We start from the raw sequence: 19,196 nt of genomic DNA, 5'->3' as shown, positions 1-19,196 counted from the left end.
TTAAGGCGGCTTGGCATGGGACATCCTCGGAGGATTGACTTTTCACTTCGGCAGCCTCAATTGGAGCACACTGACGGGCATTGATGGAGGAGGAGGTGCAAAAATGAAAGAAATGTCAAAAGACAAGGCTTCTGGGTCGGATGGCTTCACTGGTGCCTTTTTCAAAAGATGCTAGAACATCATCACGGAGGATGTGATGCGCGCTATTCATCTCTTTAGTGACCTTCACTCAGAAAACTTCCAATGGCTCAACTCCGCAATCAATAAACAACATTTTCCATTTTTGAGAACTCCCAGTTTTATGCAATCCACTGCCTGAAGATTCAGATCAAAGCATGAGCATTGTCCTTGAATCTGAATTTGCTCAATTGCCTCTTCGTGACTTGGTGCAATAGCAGAATCCAAAGATTCCTGTTAATTAGCAGCAGAAATCAAATATTTATGTGTTCACATTTTTCACCCATAAGTCCCAATAGTTTGTACGATTCAGACAAACCAGTCCTTGAGCATGGCCTCAAGTCTTGGCCGCTATGATTCCCCTGCATGCTCGTCCCACCTGCAGTTGAGGCTCGAGCAACCCTCAATGATGTGTTATATATCTCGTGGCTCCCTCCCCCCTCTCAATTCCAGGCCGTCGTGATTCCCCTGCTGTTTGGTCCCACCTGCAGCTGCACCTCAACCAACCCTCAATCATGTGCTATATATGTTGTGCCTTGTGTGTGTGCACGCTCCTTAAGCATGCCCGAAAGAAGCAATGTCTCGTATCACAAACGTTAAAGACGGTGATGCAACACGAAAATTTTCATCTACGAGCTAACACACGAAGAAGGAAAAACCATAAGCATAGGCTCAAAAGAAACAATGGTTGGGTCTCGGAACACGAGGACAAGGAGGGCATCATCCAGAACCATTTTAAAGAGGTTCTTTGCATGGGACATCCGCGGAGGATTGACTTTCCACTAGGGCAGTCTCAATGTGGAGCATGCTGATTTGACAGGCATTTATGATCCCATCACGGAGGAGGAGGTACCAAAATAAAAGAAATGTCAAAAGACAAGGCCCCCGGGTCGGATGGCTTCACTGGGGCCTTTTTCAAAAGCTGCTCCAACATCATCATGGAGGATGTGATGTGCGCTATTCATCTCTTTAGTGACCTTCACTCAGAAAACTTCCAGTGGCTCAACTTCGCAAACAATTAACACGATTTTCCTTTTTTTGAGAACTCCCGGTTATTATGTAATCCACTGCCTCAAGATTCGGATCAAAGCATGAGCGTCCTCGAATCCGAATTTTCTCAATTGCCTCTTGGTGACTTGGTGCAACAACAAAATCCAAAGGTTCCTGTTAATTAGCAGCAGAAATCAAATATTTATGTGTTCCCATTCTTCACCCATAAGTCCCAACAGTTTGTGCAATTCAGACAAACCAGTCCTTGAGCATGGCCTCAAGTCCGGGCCACTGTGATTCCCCTGCATGTTCTTCCCCCCTGCAGTTGCGGCTCAAGCAACCCTCAATCCCCCCGGGCCGTCGTGATTCCTCTGCTTGTTTGTCCCACCTGCAGCTGTAGCCCAAGCAACCCTCAATCCTGTGCTATATATGTTGTGCCTTGTGTCCGCGAAAGGCAACTTCTCCTTAGCTCCTTTTATCAATGAAATGATACTCCGGCACTTTGCCATCAAGGCCCTTGTCTGATTTCTTATGGGATTCGTACCTTCTATTTACACTTAATCTGAAAATTTATGGATGCAATACCAGCAATTGATATCTTTCAGAATATATGTATATCATCAATATTCCAGAACTCGAGAATGCAAGGTAGCATTCCAGTACAAAAGTTGGTAAGAGTTGGCTTTCTGAATGTGTACAAACACACCAGTTAATTGATTCTATACCAGAGAGATCATGACTGGAAAAAAAATCCAACGGAGAAGAGAACAAAGCGAACACTTTGTAGCATCATAGTGACTGAGAAATATTATACTCCCTCCGTTCCTAAATATTTGTCTTTCTAGAGATTTCAACAAGTGACTACATACAGAGCAAAATGAGTGAATCTACACTCTAAAGTATGTCTATATACATCCGTATGTGGTAGTCCATTTGAAATCTCTAAAAAGACAAATATTTAGGAACGGAGGAAGTAGATGGCTACATTGATACCTTTACAGTCACAACCTATGATCTCCATAGCATCATAGTTGCAGGCGCTGGACAAAATCATGACCGATGAATGTTACGAATGGCTGCATTTATACTTTTACAGTCAAAATCCATGATCTTCATCCAGTTTTCAAAGTCTCCGATTTCCTATAAAAACAATCATGAATGGATGCTTTAGAAATACCGAGTGCTCATAGCTGCGAAAGGAATTATGTGGTTTGTTCAGCACTGCACCCTTCAATTTATTTGGTATCTACTCCCTTCATCCCATAATATAAGAGTGTTTTTTACACTAGTGTAGTGTCAAAAATGCTCTTATATTATGGACGGAGTAAGTAGTTATCATCTCGAGCTTAGTGTTATTCACTGATGATAATTTTGGGGCAAAAGAGCCAACCAGATAAAATAAAACTATTTATGGCATTTCGCCCTTCTAGATTCGTGCACTAATCAGTTTATAGGGTAGGATTTGGATTTACTGCGGGCAAAGGTTGTGTAAGGAAAACATTACAAGATACTCCCTTTGATCCAAATTAATTTTGTTTAATTTGGATGGGGGGAGTGTCAGCTAGATTAAATTTATGTCTATTAGAATCCGCTGAAGAACTGTCGCAACGGATATCATGGATAATGTCAAACAAAAGAATCATCGGCTCAAAACAGAAAAGATTCATACATATAGGATTATAAAACATACCATGGCAAATCCATTTTGCGAATAATAATAATGTTACAAAGGATATCATGGGTAATGTGAAACAAGACAATTGTGCATAAGATTGCTGCTAAAACATGTGAATTAGGCACATCCATTTTGTAACAACAATAATACGTAATAATAATGTAAAAACCTGCGTATTAAACAAGAACACAAGAGAAATGGAGGACAGCAGCAGAGCACACACACCTTGAGGATCGAGTTGACCGCGTTGGTGGCGGCGAGCCACTGGTCGCTCTGCTTCCTGTACCGCGCGATGGTCCCGAGCAGCGCGCGGGCCTCGAGCTCGATGCGCTTCTCGTTGACGAAGAGCTCCTGCACCCCGCCGTCGACGGCCTCCACGAGATGACCGGCGAGCCGCGCCGCGCTCCGCAGGGCGTCCTTCTTCGCCCTCTCTGTGGCGCGTTGCGTGCGAGGTAATTTAGCAAGAGAAGATTGGATTTGCTTGGCGGATTAGGAATTTTGAGTAGATCGTTGGTTGATTGTTACCGGTTTGTTGGCGCTGGCGGAGGGATTGGTGGTGGTGTTGCTGCATGATGTGGAGGAGCGCCGATTCCAGCTGCCCACCTGCCGCCGGCCCCGCCGCTGCCTTGGCTCCTTCCATCTTCTCCGATCTGAGCTCTCTCTCTCTCTCTCTCTCTCTCTTTTTCTTTTTCTTTTTGGACAACGGTCTGAGCTCTCGTCTTCCTCGTCCCGTCATCCGCCTATACTCTTTCCAGTTTGTTCTTTGCTACGGGCTACGGCCCATGTAACTTAGTGGGTACAAATTACAGACATTACACAAATGACATGACCTGGCGGGCTCTCAGCCGCCACCATGTATTGCGCTTTTTTTTCGCCTGCGTTTTGGCTCTTTAAATATATTTTATTATTATTATTGACTTTTTGGTTTTTCACCGGTCTTTCTCAGCTTCTCGACAAAAAAATAAAAAATTTCAAGAAAAAACACGTTTTTTTCCGTGAGAGGCATGGCTTTTTTTTCGTGAGAGACACGGCCATGCCTCTCGGAAATGGAAAAAAAAAATTCTCTGTTTTTTTCTTCAATGAGTGGCACGGTTTTGGTTCCGCGAGAGACACGGTCGTGCCTCGCGAAAACGGAAAAATAAAGCGTTTTTTCCTTTTTTTTTTCTTCCGTGAGAGGCATGGTTTTGCTTCCGCGAGAGGCGCGAATTTGCTTCCGCGAGAGGCACGGCCTCTCGGAAACGGAAAAAATGTGTCTTTATTTTTTTTCTTCCTTGAGAGGCACGGTTTTGCTTCCGCGAGAGGTACGGTCGTCCCTCTCAGAAACGGCTTCTGAAAAGGGGAAAACCGTGCTCCCTGTTCGGTTTTTTCATAAAAAAATCATTAAAACCTATCAACATGGGATCTAGTTTTGAAATCTTGACATGAGGAATCCAAGGGTGAAAACAATTCGAGATTTCGACGCACGGTTTAAGAGATAAAACATTTTGAATAAATGGATCTACGAAAAAAAGGAAAACTCCTAGGTTGCGACAAGTGGCCCACATGTAGCGTGCCACTTGTCACAACCTGAGGAGGAAGAAGTGATCTTTGGAAGGAGTACTCCTCAATTAGTGATTTTGAAAAAATTATTATGTGAATGCGGTTAAATACTAACTGAAATTCTAAAAGGAGGGTGTTAAATACTGACTAGAATAAAGCGGTATAAAATATCACGATCCGAATTAATTGATGCAGCCTCTAGACCCATCCTCTATACAATGTAAAATGAACATTCGGTAGAGGTTGTATTAGATAATTCGAATCGGAGGGAGTATAAAAGATTTACAGAAATGTTAGCCGGTGAACGTTTCCCAAGAGCCAGTGAACCACGATTGAACCGTAGGTCACTTGTGCACGAATCATAAAGCTTTGCCAGGTGCCGCATTAGTTCGGGCGACCAGTTTGCTGCGAATGTGGTCTTGAGCGAACTCCCTCGTTACCCACTACCCGCACGACGCACGGTAACTCCCGCACCCACTCCATTTCAGGCGCCAGTCAGTTTCTTCTCCCCATTTTCCCCCTTCTTCGTTGTTTTGCTCTCTTGGGCCGCAGCGATTCCGGTGAGCAGCCGCGGTGCGCTGATTAAAAGACTTGTCTTCTCTTATAATTATCTTTTAGTATAAGGGCATGTATAATGATTGATAAGATAATTTTATCTTGAATCTTGCATGTAATTTAGTGTCTACAATGGGTTATTTTTTAGTCTTACCTTCAATAACTACTATTGCAAAAAACGTGGTGAGACATATTGTGCTAAGATAAGACAAGTCTTTTCTTATGATTTCTCACTCCTCCATCTCAGCATTTATCCTACATGGCACTTCCTAAGATAGCACCATTATACATGCTCTAATATGTCTCACCATATTTTTAGAAATAACCAGTTATTAAAGATAAGGCTAAGACAGAACCCATTTTAGACATGTTTTTATTGTCATTTCTAAATTACATGCAGAGCTTAAGGTAAGACTGTCATATCAAACATTGTACATGCCCTTAGCATATACTGTACCATTTGGGTCTTTAGTTACACATGTTTTTAGGTCAACTCCAGCGCGCGACCCCATCCTGTCCGGTTGCGTCCGTTTGGGGCAAAACAGACAAACCAAATGGCCTAGCGCGCGGGCGCAAATGGACTTTTGTCCGTTTTATGTCCGCTTTTGACCCATCCCGGCCCAAGTTTTGGCCGCTTTTGGGGTGAAACGAACAGCGCGCGGACGGGCGGGACACACGCGCTTGTCCTCCCCTGGCCCGCTCTTCGGTGACACAAAGCACCACACCGGCGCCCCATTTCGCGCCATTTCCCCAAACCCCCCCCCCCCCACACACACACACACGTCCCGCCCACCATCCTCCCTGTCCATGGCCGACGCCCCGCCGAATTCCGGCGGCCAGGCCGTCGACCCACCCGGAAAGGTGAAGAAGAAGGCGGCCAAGGGTCCGAGGACGCCGCGGTCGGAATGCACGCCGGCGGAAGTCGCAAAGATGGACGCAGAATCGGCGAAGAGGAGGAACCGGAGGGCGGTCGTCAAGGGCAAGAACGTCATGGCCAAGTTCACCGCCGAGCGTGATGCAGTGGAGGCCGCACGGCGCAAGGTCGAGGTCGACGAGAAGGAGGGCATCGTCAACAAAGCGCACACCCTCCTCATGCTTGGGATTTGCCGTCCGACGGGTTTCTCTGCAGCGGCCGTAGTCCCGGCGAGCACAAGCTCATCGGTCGCCTGGCCTCCGCACTGCCCCTCGCCGACGTCGCGGACCACACATGTCTCGCCCGGTTTTCCTCCGCCAAGGCACGATGGCCAGACCTGTTTTTCGGGGTCGCCATACGTTGGCGTGATTGCGCCGTCCATCCCGCGCCCCTCGGTCGTCATCGACCTCAACGTCACGCCGACGTCCAGCAACGGTGGTCGGACATCCGTCGAGATGCAAAGAAAGCAAGCACGGCCGCCGTCTACGGGCACCATGTCGTCGCCCGGCGTCCCGTTCGACGAAATGCCAACACCAACGCCAACTGTCGACGACCCCTTCTACAACCTGTTCATGGAGAATGTCATCTACGAGGGTGGGCATGGCGGTGCCTATGATCCCGACGAGACCCAAAGTCAGGATGGTCGCGCCCAGTACATTGGCGATGAAGACAATGAGGCTCACGACCATGCTGACTACAGCCATGGTGACTCGTGGCATAAAAATGATGACATCTATTGCAAAGGTGATGGTGATGAAGAAGAAGGCATTGATATTGGGGGCGAGCTATTTGTTCATCGACGAGCTCCCAAAGAGCGGAAGCACAAAAGAAGAAGAAGAGCATTCGTACAGGTTCATACTCACAAGAAGAGGACAAGTTGATTTGCCAAAGTTGGTGGAGATTAGTCAAGATCCGAGGACCGGTGCGCAACAAAGGGACTTGTTTTTTGGACAAGAGTTCACAAAACATTCCATGGAAGAAAGTTGTTTGCGCCCTACCAATTTACGAGCGACCGTGGCATCACCTCCATTCAAAAGAGGTGGTTGTTCATCCAACAAGAATGCAACAAGTACTGTGCCGCACTTGAGAGCGTTCAAGCACGACCCGTGAGTGGTCTCGGTATTGGGGGCATGGTATGCTCTCCTCGTCCTAGTTCTTTCGTTGCTACGGCCATGAGACTTCAGCCTTCTATATGTTTGCATGTTCAATTGTTGTTGGTCGTGTACGCATTTCAATCTTTGGAAGCGGTCAAGGCCCGGCACAATGACAAGCCATCACTCTTACGCATTGTTGGACGCTCATCAACAATTGTCCTAAGTTCAAAGATCAATACCGTGAACTTCAAAGGAAGAGAGGCAAAAAGATGGCCGCGTTGGCCGGAGGTGAAGATGGTGAGGCGTTGAAGAGGCCGAGGGGCAAGACCAACTCCAAGGTGGACGACATACGTGATGCGTCATCCATGGCCTTGCATGAGACTTTGCACGACATGATGTCTCAAAAGGATGTGAGGGACGAGAAAAAGCGACAAAGCAAGGACAAGCAAATGAAGAAATACATAGAGCTTCAAAGGAATAAGCTGGAGATGGAGGAGGCAGCCAAGAAGAGGAAGACCGACATGGAGGAGGCGTCCCGGCAAAGGCAGCTCGACATCGAGGCCGCCAATGTCACAGCCAGGCAGAGGCAGCTCGACATCGAGGCCACCAATGCCGCAACGAAAGCAAAGGAGGTGGCCCTAGCGATCATGAGCGTGGACTTGACCAAGATGAGCGAGAAGACGAGGAGCTGGTTCGAGGCCAGGCAGAAGGACATGTTCGACGCCGACGGCCTGAACTAGGTCGTCTGTTCGGCCGTGACGTTCTTTTTGGAGGTTGGCATGGGTGCCGGCCGTTGGGCTGCTGGCTATGTGCCGGCGAGAAACCTATTCATTTTAGGGGCTGGCTGTGTTGTCGGCCGCTGGTTGTGTTGCCGGCGACAAAACTATTCATTTTGTAGGCTGACTCTGTTGCCGGCCGTTGGCTGTGTTACCGGCAAGGACGTGTAGGGCCGCTGGCTGTGTTGCCGGCGTGAACTAGGGCCGCTGGGCTGAACTAGGGCGTGGTTTATTCCAAATTGGCGTTTGAAAAAGGAGATGGACAGGAGTGCACGGCCACCGCATGGCCCGTACACGACCCCATTGTCCTAACCAAAACGGATAAAATCCGGGCAAAACGGACGTCCGTTTGGGGTCGTGCACTGGAGTGGCCTTAGTTCCTTGTATATGGTGCATGTAGTATTTGTCCGTTTCTTTTCTTTTCCGCATCCGACAAATACAGTATTCAAACCCCCACTATTTATCCCGCTTCCAAAAATGTGAAATATGATACGGTTTGTGAGCTATCAAGCCGATAATAAGAATGAACTGTCAGCTGTAAGAAAAACTAAACAACAACGCCAGTGAGCACATCCTATGACTTTCACTCAAAGGGGAGGGCACATTAAAGCGAAGGTACATCACCATTTCACGTACAATAGCTTCACAATGGATGCAAAAAGGTACTACTCCCTCCGTTTCAAAATAGATGACCCAACTTTGCTCTGATACAAGTGAGTAGTATACAGTGTATTAAAGATGGAGTGATGGTCAAATTTGCTCTGAGATCAACTGAAATTTGACCGATCTGAGGTCTCGTCTGCATGATACAATGCACCGAAGATGGGGTTGCACCTGTTACTTTTCGGACTGCAAGGACTTGACTCACTGGTGCTTGACATTTTTCATTTTAATGGAAAAGAAAAGGTGCAATCACAAAATTTTAACATCGATTTACTTATGACAGAGCCACTATGTATGTACGTCATTCCAAGTATTTTTTTTCTTTCACATTCAAAGATAAGTAGAGAGACCTGAAGGATTGGAGTATCGACAAAGAGCGAGCTATGGACAGGGGTGCGTGGAAGCTTGCTATCCATGTGCCAGAGCCATGAGTTGGTTGCGAGATCTTACGGGTTTCACCTCCAGCCTACCCCAACTTGTTTGGGACTAAAGGCTTTGTTGTTGTTGTACATTCAAAGATAAGTAGAGAACATAAGGGGAAAAATGTAAACCTAGAAAAACAAACGCTATATGTTAGTTTACATCCAGACAGAAGTTAAAAATGAAACAAAACTTTGAAGAGGTTGCTAAGCTCATGTTCCATACGCCCTGCCCAGATCGGTATAGCCTACTTCATGCTCTTATACATGTCGTCAATGATGCCCTGGAGAAAGATGGCAACGAATTCAGATGGATAATGCCTATCAAATTACCTTGAAAGACACGATGCAAAATACACATGTATCGATGAATCGCAGGTGTGAATCGTACCTGATAATATTTGAGGAGCTGCGGCCGCTTCTTCTTGTAAGTGGGGGTGATTAGGTCGCGCTCCATGTCAAAGAGCACTGGCTCCAGATGAACAGCCCTGATCATCTCAAAGCCTTTGAGCTGTTGCAACAAAATCAGAGAACGATCATGTCACAGATATATCTGTCAAGGTCATCACATATTCACATGTGACATTGTTCCAGAAGTCCTTGGTATGTTTAACTACTAGCCAGGTTAACAACTCACCTTCTTCTCTTTGCCAGTTTTGCTCAGTTCTTCCAAGATGAACTCTTTCGCTTTAGCATCTCCGCATATCGAGGCAAAGTCTCCGCTAACCCCGTTGGACTCAGCCCATCGTTCCAGACCTTGCTTGTTGGGGTTGATCACCGCAACCAGGCATGATTCAAAGCTGTTTCCGTACACCCAAATCTGAAGAAATTCGTCTAAGTTAGTGGGTAGCACATGGATTTTTTTTTTTATATAATGCTGTGGAATACTCGGGGGTAAATGAGTGCGTGGAGGTTGTCCCCGGACTATACCGAATCAACATTAGGAGCTTGACCAAATATGTTCTCTAGATTCTCAACCGCGACATATTCTCCTTGGGAAAGCTTGAAGATGTTTTTCTTGCGGTCGACGATCTTCATGCTTCCATCATGCTGCCACTCACCAATGTCTCCTACAGTAGATGTGGAAACGAGCAAATCCAAAAGAAGCATTCAGAGAGACTGATATGTCAAAGACCTTAAAATGGCAAGTTGAATGGCTGTTTTATGATGAGCATCGCCTATTGGCGAATAAGTCTACGAAATATTTGGTTTCCTCTTGCCATTCGTGACTGACATTGACATCATACCTGTGTGGAACCAGCCATCGACCAAGACTTCCTTGGTGAGGTCTTCTCGCTTATAGTATCCTGAGAACAAGGTGTCCCCTCTGATGCAAATCTCCCCACGAGGTGATTCTTTTGATAATGCATCATACCCCATCTCAGGAACAGACTCTAAGCGTACTTCAACGTATGGGACAGGAGGGCCGACAGTTCCCAGCATGGACATGTTGTTTGGCAACGAAACAAAAGACCCAGCACAGGTCTCTGTGAGACCTATAAAAACAAGCAATTACAATCAAGTTAGTCAGGTATCTCAGTAACTACTCAAGATTTTTTTTTTCTTTTCGCTGAATTCTGTGCAATAAAATCATAATATATGGCTATAAGCATACCATAGCCTTGAAGAACATGAGAGCATGTAACGACACGCAGAAACTCCTCGACATGATTAGATAGAGGAGCTGCACCAGATAAAATTACTCGCACTCTACCACCTAATCCTCGTTTCACCTATACGGTTGCATGATAAAATTAAAGCTGAACTCAGCATAAATATCAGAGTTTAGATCAGAACTGCCATTTTAGAATTATTCTCATTTTGGAGTACCTTGGTGAATACTAGTTTGTCGAAAATAGAAGCAGCATCTTCATGCTTGCTTCCTTTTATCATGTTCCCTTGTTTGCTGCAGAATCATATAGTATTCAGAACAAAAGAACAAGAATTTCATCATCATGTCAGAGAAAAGACTTGACTAGAATGATCAGATAAAATCTTACTATTTGTACGCAACATTGAACAATGTTTTCTTTAGGAAACCACCAGTTGAGACTTTATCTTGAAGTCCTGAATCAAAGAAGAATGCAATATTATCACCTGCCCAGATGGTAGAAGAATAATATTAACCTGCATATTACGTTTGGATTTCAGGTTTAACACTGTACCTCCATAGATTCTGTCTAGCACACGTGGAACAGCACAGAATATTGTTGGCTTGAGTTCTCCAATGTCTTCAACCAAGAGTTTGACATCCTGAAGCAGATTGTTTATTGATCAGAATGTGCTACTTTGATATGAAGAAAGCAACAAGCAATAAACAGTGTGTTTCATCCATCCTTACTCCACGCCAAAATCCAATTGAGGCCCCGTGGTGAATGAACACCTCCTCAATCACACGGTCAAATATGTGGGCAAGCGGAAGATAAGAAATGTAAACATCATCCTCACGAATCTGTTACAATGAATCAGATCCAAAAGAAATGAGAATATATCTCAAAGGTACTGAAAACGGCAGTGAAATATGAATAGCTGCACCTGTTCATTTGAATTGCGAAGGAACTCATCCACTGCTGAAACAATTGTGATAATACTCTTATTAGAGATTAAAACTCCCTTTGGATCACCAGTTGTTCCACTGGTATACATTATCGTGCATATGTCAGCCTTATCCTTTGGAGGGAGTTCATACTTCTCTTCAGCCCCATCTCCCTGTAGGTGTAATAGTTAATGAAGTTAGTTATTCTAGTGTCAGATGGATATAAAATCATATTGCTCACAAGGATGTCCTTAAAATTCAATATATGGTTAAAGCATAGACAAGAAAGAGTGTGTTTGACATATTAGTAGCTCCATTTTCACAAAACAGTTGTCACAGAAAGTGAGAATCTTACCTTAAGCACAAACTCGGACCATGAGTAGATAGACAATCCGTTCTGCTCAACCTTTTCCTTCTGATCGGGGCTGACCTTACCAAAGCTCACGATGGCTTGAAGCAAAATGTGACCATATCAACAAAACATATACATGGCACTATAGCTTAACAACAGAGAACTAACTCATGTCTAACTCACTCTTCAAAAATTTGGTCGCGTTTGGTAATGTCTTGAGTACCTGAAAAGTACCCCCCAAAATATATTTGAAACACTCAAAACACAAGGTAGATCACATGTAATAGAGTCACCAACTTCTACATGCACTGTGCTATGATGATTCTAATAAATCAATTAACACATTTGTATGTCATATCTTACAATCTCCTTGGGTGTTTATTAGGAAAACAACCTAATGGTTATAGAATATATAACGGAATTACCGAATTAGCACGGAATGTAGAACTCCAGGTATTCTATCTGAGATAAATAGTCATTTTACTGACCTAATTACTTTGAAAGAGATTCTTAATAAACAAAGCACTGAGATTAGCCAAGTACTCCCTCCATTCCAAATTATTTGAAGTTCAAGCTTTGTCTCAAGCCAAACTTCTCTTAAGTTTTGACCAAGTCTATAGAAAACTAACTTAATATCTATAACATTAAATATATATAGTATGAAAATATTTTATGAAATTTAGTGTTGCAAATGTTGATATAGATTCCTATAAACTTAGACAAACTTTTTACTTATGACAAGATAGAATTTCAAATAATTTGGAACAGAGGTTACTACTACAACATGCTTTCTAGTATTGGAACATATAGTTAAACTAGTTGGTGTTCCAGTGGAGCAATGTACCTCTCCAATCTTCTTCTCCTCCACAAAAGCAATTTCGACCTCTGCATGGCACAATATAAATTCTATTGCCCCAGCACCTAAAAACATCAATAGATGGGAGATATCAGCATGCCACTGTTAAACAACTTCTAAACTCAAAATTCTGACATGTGAGGGCATGCATCCATGTTCTGGTGCTCACTGTTTCAGCTACCATATATATTTTCAATATCCAGTGAAACCAAGAAAAACATACCAAGTGTGTCATACAATGGAACACAGTAAATGCCATGGGCATTGCAGGCCTAAGAAAATAAGCAAAGAAAAAAATTAGTGATGAGAAAATAGTAACAGCATTTTGAAAGTTGTGATGTGATAAACGAAAGTTATAGAAGTATTTTTAGAGAATGTTGACGCAACATTATTTTAATATAACACAGTTAGGAGATTCCTAGTACAGAGGAATGCACACAGTTTTTTCTACATTTTCTTCTTTAAAGACGGTTAGAAAAAATATGAACAAATGTATGAGAATCTTTTTTAGCTTTGGGCAGAACAGGCAAATTTGGTGTAGGACATGTAGCTAAAAGTGGGACCTTTCTTTTGGACATTAGAATACTGGGGTCCACAAATTGGACTAAGGATTTCATAACACTGTCTAATGAAGCCGGCAACATAACCAAAGTGGTAACACACTAACATCCATTGTTTCTAATTTGCCCCACGTATTAAGCATCATTAATCCATACAGTGATGATATGTATCGCATACCTGCATACTGACAACCCACTCAGGGCTATTGCCTCCATAGATACCACATCGTCCTCCCTGCAGATGATCAAGGAGCAACCAATCAATCAGTAAGTAGTTTCAGAACAATACTAAACACTAGCCACACATAATAATACTGAAAGGAACCATGAACCTTCCCAATTTTGCAGTGTTATCTCAGAAAAAAAGGAGTGTGCAAGATCACGAAACAAGCATCAAATGCCCAGATCACTGGTGGCACATACCTTGTTGATGCCGCAGCTCCGGATTGAAGCCCCTACCTTGATCACAGTGTCGTATACTTCTTTGTAAGTCACCCATGTGTACTTGCCAGCCTGATATGAAATTGACACAGGGTAGGAGATTGCAAATTAATCCGCCATAACAAAACTGAGAAGCATTGAGTGCAAAAGTATGAAATCTAGTTTGGGAAACTGAGGGCCATGGACCAACCTTTCCGTCCACGATTTCACGGCGGCCCATCATCGGGTTGTCAGGGTACTTTTCCGCAGACAAACTGTACACATGCAAGCAAGCATATTATTAGGAGATTAAAATGATGTTTCTGTAGAGAGAATACATTTATTTCACACAGATATTGGATAGGATTTTTAGCATTCAGAATGACTGTGTTCAGTTGTAGTTTAGTTTTCTGGTTCCAGATGTAGATTGGACATAAGGACAAGGTTTGGTTATGAAGTATGTAGAAATTGTGTCAGCGTTATGGTTTTTACCTGTTTGGTAGCACATCTGTAGTATTATAAGATGTAAAAATATTTCTGTTATGGTTTTTACAAGTTTTGTACTCCACCTCAGTATGTAAATATTTTATTCCCAAGTTTGCAAACACGACAGAGCAAAACAAGGTTGACGCTTTCAGTTTTCTTGTCTGGCCTTAAATTATTCTACGTAGCATCAGGTTCCTCCTGAAGGCATGCCTGCATTGAATCTTCTATCTAATTCCGACCAGGAGGAAACCACAAGACGTTTCTGCGTGTGAATAACCGATGGATTTTCATATTTAATTTGAAAATCACTGTAACTGTTACGTCAACAATTGCGTATATATATACTGTACAAAATAAAAGCCAGCCGTTTGAACGGCGCCAAGGTATTATAGCTAATTGTGGCCGCATTGCAGGATCATTCGAAGGAACAACAGGATGTATGATCTGTCCCGGCCGACCGAACGAGTAACAGCTTTGTAAATAATTCCCGAGAGGGAGAAACGAAACGAAATCAAACCAAATCGAGCAGCCGTACCGGAATATGTCCCAGCATGACTCGAGCCCCGGCACGGCGGGCGGCGACGCCCCGCCGGCGCCGGCGGCGCAGCGGTAGACGGGCCCGGACGACGGCGCGCCGCCCTCCTCGGGCGCCGCCTCCCTCCCCTCCGCCACCTGCACCAGGTACTTCATCGTGGCGTCCGCCGTCCCTCCCTCTCGTACGCGACCGACGCCTTCCCCGATCTCTCTCGCTCGACAGCAATCCACAGCGGATGGGAAAGGCAAGGGAGGCGGCACGGGAAGGAAGGCCAGGCTTGGCTTGCGCTCCAATATAGGAGTACGGCGCAGGTGGTTGCTGCATTCAAAATAGAATAATTTATTGTACGTATTTCTGATTGTATTTTTTCGGAGTATTTATTTATTAGCATGGCGTGCGGCGTACGCTCATCTTGCTTCTGTAGACAGAGAAAGAGATTCAGATGTATAATTCGCAAAAGAAAAAAAAAACAGAGATTCAGATGTAGGAGTAGTTGGTCAGCGAAAAAAAGCGGCAATAACTATGAACAGAGAGGAACAGGTTAGTCATGTTTAATTCTGGGCAAGAGGGTTCCAACTTGGCCAACGGGGCCACTTTGTTGGACGCTGACATGATCACCGATCGCGGCCTTCTAGAACCTGAAAAGCATTGCGGATTGTTTAGGACATGTTCAACATCATCCCTTAAACCGGACACACCGTATTTTGTGGACCAGCGAAGAGCAGTTCATGGACACTGAAGCCAGCTATCCAACTGTAGCCGCAAATGCCTGAAGACATTTTAAATGAAATTTAATGAAATTAAACAAATTTGATGCAAAATTAAACAAACCGGACGAATTTCATTCGAACTTGTATAATTTTTACATAAAACCGGATGATTTTCACCTAAACCGGAGCACTTGCATTACATTTTCGACATATTTCAACTATACTCTATTCTAACCTAGTCTAAATGATCGACAGCGCCCGTTTCCCACGACATGCCTTTCCCATGCTCGGCACGGCAACCTTGTCGGCCGCCAATGAGCTCTGGAAACTAAAGCTCTGTATCCACGAAGCGGGCAAGCAGCTAACCGGCCAAGGATGATTAGCCCACGAAGCTTAGCTCAATGGGAGGGGAGGAGTAGTGGCCTTCGTGGGACCCAAGCGCCGACGGCCTCCCATGCTATACTCTTCCTCACGGTAGGCGACGCCTGTTGGGGATCGTAGCAGAAATTTAAAATTTTCTACGCATCACCAAGATCAATCTATGGAGTAATCATGCAACGAGGGGAAGGGGAGTGCATCTACATACCCTTGTAGATCACTAAGCGGAAGCGTTCAAGTGAACGGGGTTGATGGAGTCGTACTCGTCGTGATCCAAATCACCGATGATCCTAGCGCCGAACGGACGGCACCTCCGCGTTCAACACACATACGGTTGGGAGAGACATCTCCTCCTTCTTGATCTAGCAAGGGGAGGAGAGGTTGATGGAGATCCAGCAGCACGACGGCGTGGTGGTGGAAGTAGCGGGATCCCGGCAGGGCTTCGCCAAGCACAAGCGGGGAGGAAGAGGTGTCACGGGAGGGAGGGAGGCACCAGGGACTCTGGTGCGGCTGCCCTCCCTCCCCTCCACTATATATAGGGACCCAGGGGGGCACCGGCCCCTTGTAGATCCCATCTAGGGAGGGGGACGGCTGCCCTAGGGGTGGCTTGGCCTCCAAGACAGGTGGAGGCGCCCCCACCCCTTAGGGTTTCTAATCCTAGGCGCATGGGAGGCCCAAGGGGGGGCGCACCAGCCCACCAGGGGATGGTTCCCACGCCCCTTCAGCCCATGGGGCCCTCCGGGATAGGTGGCCCCACCCGGTGGACCCCGGGATCCTTCTGGTGGTCCCGGTACAATACCGATGACCCCCGAAACTTTCCCGGTGGCCGAAACTGGACTTCCTATATATAAATCTTTACCTCCGGACCACTCCGGAACTCCTCGTGACATCCGGGATCTCATCCGGGACTCCTAACAACTTTCGGGTTACCGCATACTAATATCTCTACAACCCTAGCGTCACCGAACCTTAAGTGTGTAGACCCTACGGGTTCGGGAACCATGCAGACATGACCGAGACAACTCTCCGGCCAATAACCAACAGCGGGATCTGGATACCCATGTTGGCTCCCACATGTTCCACGATGATCTCATCGGATGAACCACGATGTCGAGGATTCAATCAATCCCGTATTCAATTCCCTTTGTCTACCGGTATAGTACTTGCCCGAGATTCGATCGTCGGTATCCCGATACCTTGTTCAATCTCGTTACCGGCAAGTCTCTTTACTCGTTCCGTAACACATCATCCCGTGATCAACTCCTTGGTCACATTGTGCACATTATGATGATGTCCTACTGAGTGGGCCCAGAGATACCTCTCCGTCACACGGAGTGACAAATCCCAGTCTTGATTCGTGCCAACCCAACAGACACTTTCGGAGATACCCGTAGTGCACCTTTATAGCCACCCAGTTACGTTGTGACGTTTGGTACACCCAAAGCATTCCTACGGTATCCGGGAGTTGCACAATCTCATGGTCTAAGGAAATGATACTTGACATTAGAAAAGCTTTAGCATACGAACTACACGATCTTTGTGCTAGGCTTAGGATTGGGTCTTGTCCATCATATCATTCTCCTAATGATGTGATCCCGTTATAAACGACATCCAATGTCCATGGTCAGGAAACCGTAACCATCTATTGATCAACGAGCTAGTCAACTAGAGGCTTACTAGGGACATGGTGTTGTCTATGTACCCACACATGTATCTGAGTTTCCTATCAATACAATTATAGCATGGATAATAAACGATCATCATGAACAAGGAAATATAATAATACTAACTAATTTATTATTGCCTCTAGAGCATATTTCCAACAGTCTCCCACTTGCACTCGAGTCAATAATCTAGTTCACATCGCCATGTGATTAACACTCACAGGTCACATCGCCATGTGACCAACATCCAAAGAGTTTACTAGTGTCAATAAACTAGTTCACATCATCATGTGGTTAAGACTCAATGAGTTCTGGGGTTTGATCATGTTTTGCTTGTGAGAGAGGTTTTAGTCAATGGGTCTGCAACATTCAGATCCGTATGTACTTCGCAAATCTCTAGGTCATATTGTAAATGCTGCTTCCACGCTCCACTTGGAGCTATTCCAAATGGTTGCTCCACTATACGTATCCGGTTTGCCACTCAGAGTCATCCGGATAGGTGTTAAAGCTTGCATCGACGTAACCCTTTACGCCGAACTCTTTATCACCTCCATAATCGAGAAACATGTCCTTATTACTCCAAGGACAATTTTTGACCGCTGTCCAATGATCCATTCTTGGATCACTCTTGTACCCCCTTGCCAGACACGTGGCAAGGCACATATCAGGTGCGGTACAAAGCATGACATACTGTATAGAGCCTATGGCTAAGGCATAGGGGACGACATTCGTCCTTTCTCTTTCTTCTGCCGAGGTCATATCTTGAGTCTTACTCAATACTCACACCATAAAGCCAAGAACTCCTTCTTTGCCGATCCATTTTGAACTCCTTCAAAATCTTCTCACGGTATGTGTTCATTTGAAAGTACTATTAAGCATTTTGATCTATCTCATAGATCTTGATGCTCAATGTTCAAGTAGCTTAATCCAGGTTTTCTATTGAAAAACACTTTTCAAATAACCCTATATGCTTTCCAGAAACTCTACATCATTTTTGATCAACAATAGTCAACAACATATACTCATCAGAAATTCTATAGTGCTCCCACTCACTTCTTTGGAAATACAAGTTTCTCATAAACTTTGTATAAACCCAAAATCTTTGATCATCTCATCAAAGTGTATATTCCATCTCCGAGATGCTTACTCCAGTCCTTAGAAGGACTACTGGAGCTTTGCATACTTGTTAGCATCTTTCAGGATTGACAAAACCTTCTGGTTGTATCTCATACAAACTTTCCTCAAGAAAATCGTCGAGGAAACAATGTTTTGACATCCTATCTGCAAGATTTCATAAATAATGCAGTAACTGCTAATACAATTCCAACAGACTCTTAGCATCGCTACGAGTGAGAAAGCCTCACCGTAGTCAACTCCTTGAACTTGTCGGAAAATATCTTAACGACAAGTCGAGAATTCTTAATGGTGATACTTACCATCATTGTCCGTCTTCCTTTTAGAATCCATCTGTACCCAATAGCCTTACGACCATCAAGTAGTTCTTCCAAAGTCTATACTTTGTTTTACACATGGATCCTCTCGGATTTTATGGCCTCGAGCCATTTGTCGGAATCCGGGCCCACCATCGCTTCTCCATAGCTCGTAGGTTCATTGTTGACTAGCAACATGACCTCCAAGACAGGATTAAGTACCACTATGAAGTAGTACGCATCCTTGTCGACCTACGAGGTTTGGTAGTGACTTGATCTGAAGTTTCATGATCACTATCATTAGCTTCCACTTCAATTGGTGTAGGCGCCATAGGAACAACTTCCTGTGCCCTGCTACACACTAGTTGAAGTGATGGTTCAATAACCTCATCAAGTCTCCACCATCCTCCCACTCAATTCTTTCAAGAGAAACTTTTTCTTGAGAAAGGACCCGATTCTAGAAACAAT

At 44.7% G+C, this 19,196-nt stretch overlaps 2 protein-coding genes across 3 annotated transcripts; both read right to left on the bottom strand.

Annotated features, from left to right (window-relative positions):
- Positions 1-1,762: 1,762 nt before the first annotated feature.
- LOC123115982 (biogenesis of lysosome-related organelles complex 1 subunit 1) lies at positions 1,763-3,651 on the bottom strand. Of its 2 annotated transcripts, XM_044537009.1 has the most exons (3): positions 3,368-3,587; positions 3,068-3,273; positions 1,763-2,307 (listed from the first exon to the last, which is right to left on the bottom strand). In XM_044537009.1, exons 1-3 carry the CDS (start codon positions 3,576-3,578, stop codon positions 2,218-2,220), a joined length of 507 nt encoding a protein of 168 aa, XP_044392944.1. In that variant the 5' UTR covers positions 3,579-3,587; the 3' UTR covers positions 1,763-2,217. The 2 variants fall into 2 exon arrangements, with proteins under 2 accessions (XP_044392944.1, XP_044392943.1); XM_044537008.1 differs by lacking the exon at positions 1,763-2,307 and having other exon boundaries at positions 2,834-3,273; positions 3,368-3,651.
- Positions 3,652-8,787: 5,136 nt separating this feature from the next.
- On the bottom strand, positions 8,788-14,847 carry LOC123111372 (long chain acyl-CoA synthetase 4). The gene is made up of 20 exons (XM_044532159.1): positions 14,547-14,847; positions 13,737-13,800; positions 13,529-13,618; positions 13,284-13,340; positions 12,769-12,817; positions 12,534-12,610; positions 11,873-11,912; positions 11,693-11,787; positions 11,337-11,510; positions 11,143-11,253; positions 10,967-11,054; positions 10,802-10,868; positions 10,632-10,707; positions 10,417-10,534; positions 10,049-10,297; positions 9,732-9,871; positions 9,439-9,621; positions 9,193-9,312; positions 9,028-9,085; positions 8,788-8,933 (listed from the first exon to the last, which is right to left on the bottom strand). Exons 1-19 carry the CDS (start codon positions 14,699-14,701, stop codon positions 9,050-9,052), a joined length of 1,989 nt encoding a protein of 662 aa, XP_044388094.1. The 5' UTR covers positions 14,702-14,847; the 3' UTR covers positions 8,788-8,933; positions 9,028-9,049.
- Positions 14,848-19,196: the final 4,349 nt, after the last annotated feature.

The sequence above is a fragment of the Triticum aestivum genome, chromosome 5B (genome assembly GCF_018294505.1).
Source record: "Triticum aestivum cultivar Chinese Spring chromosome 5B, IWGSC CS RefSeq v2.1, whole genome shotgun sequence".
Classification (NCBI taxonomy): domain Eukaryota; kingdom Viridiplantae; phylum Streptophyta; class Magnoliopsida; order Poales; family Poaceae; genus Triticum; species Triticum aestivum.
Note: the sequence above shows the minus strand (reverse complement) of the source record. Positions and strands in the feature narration are given on the sequence as shown.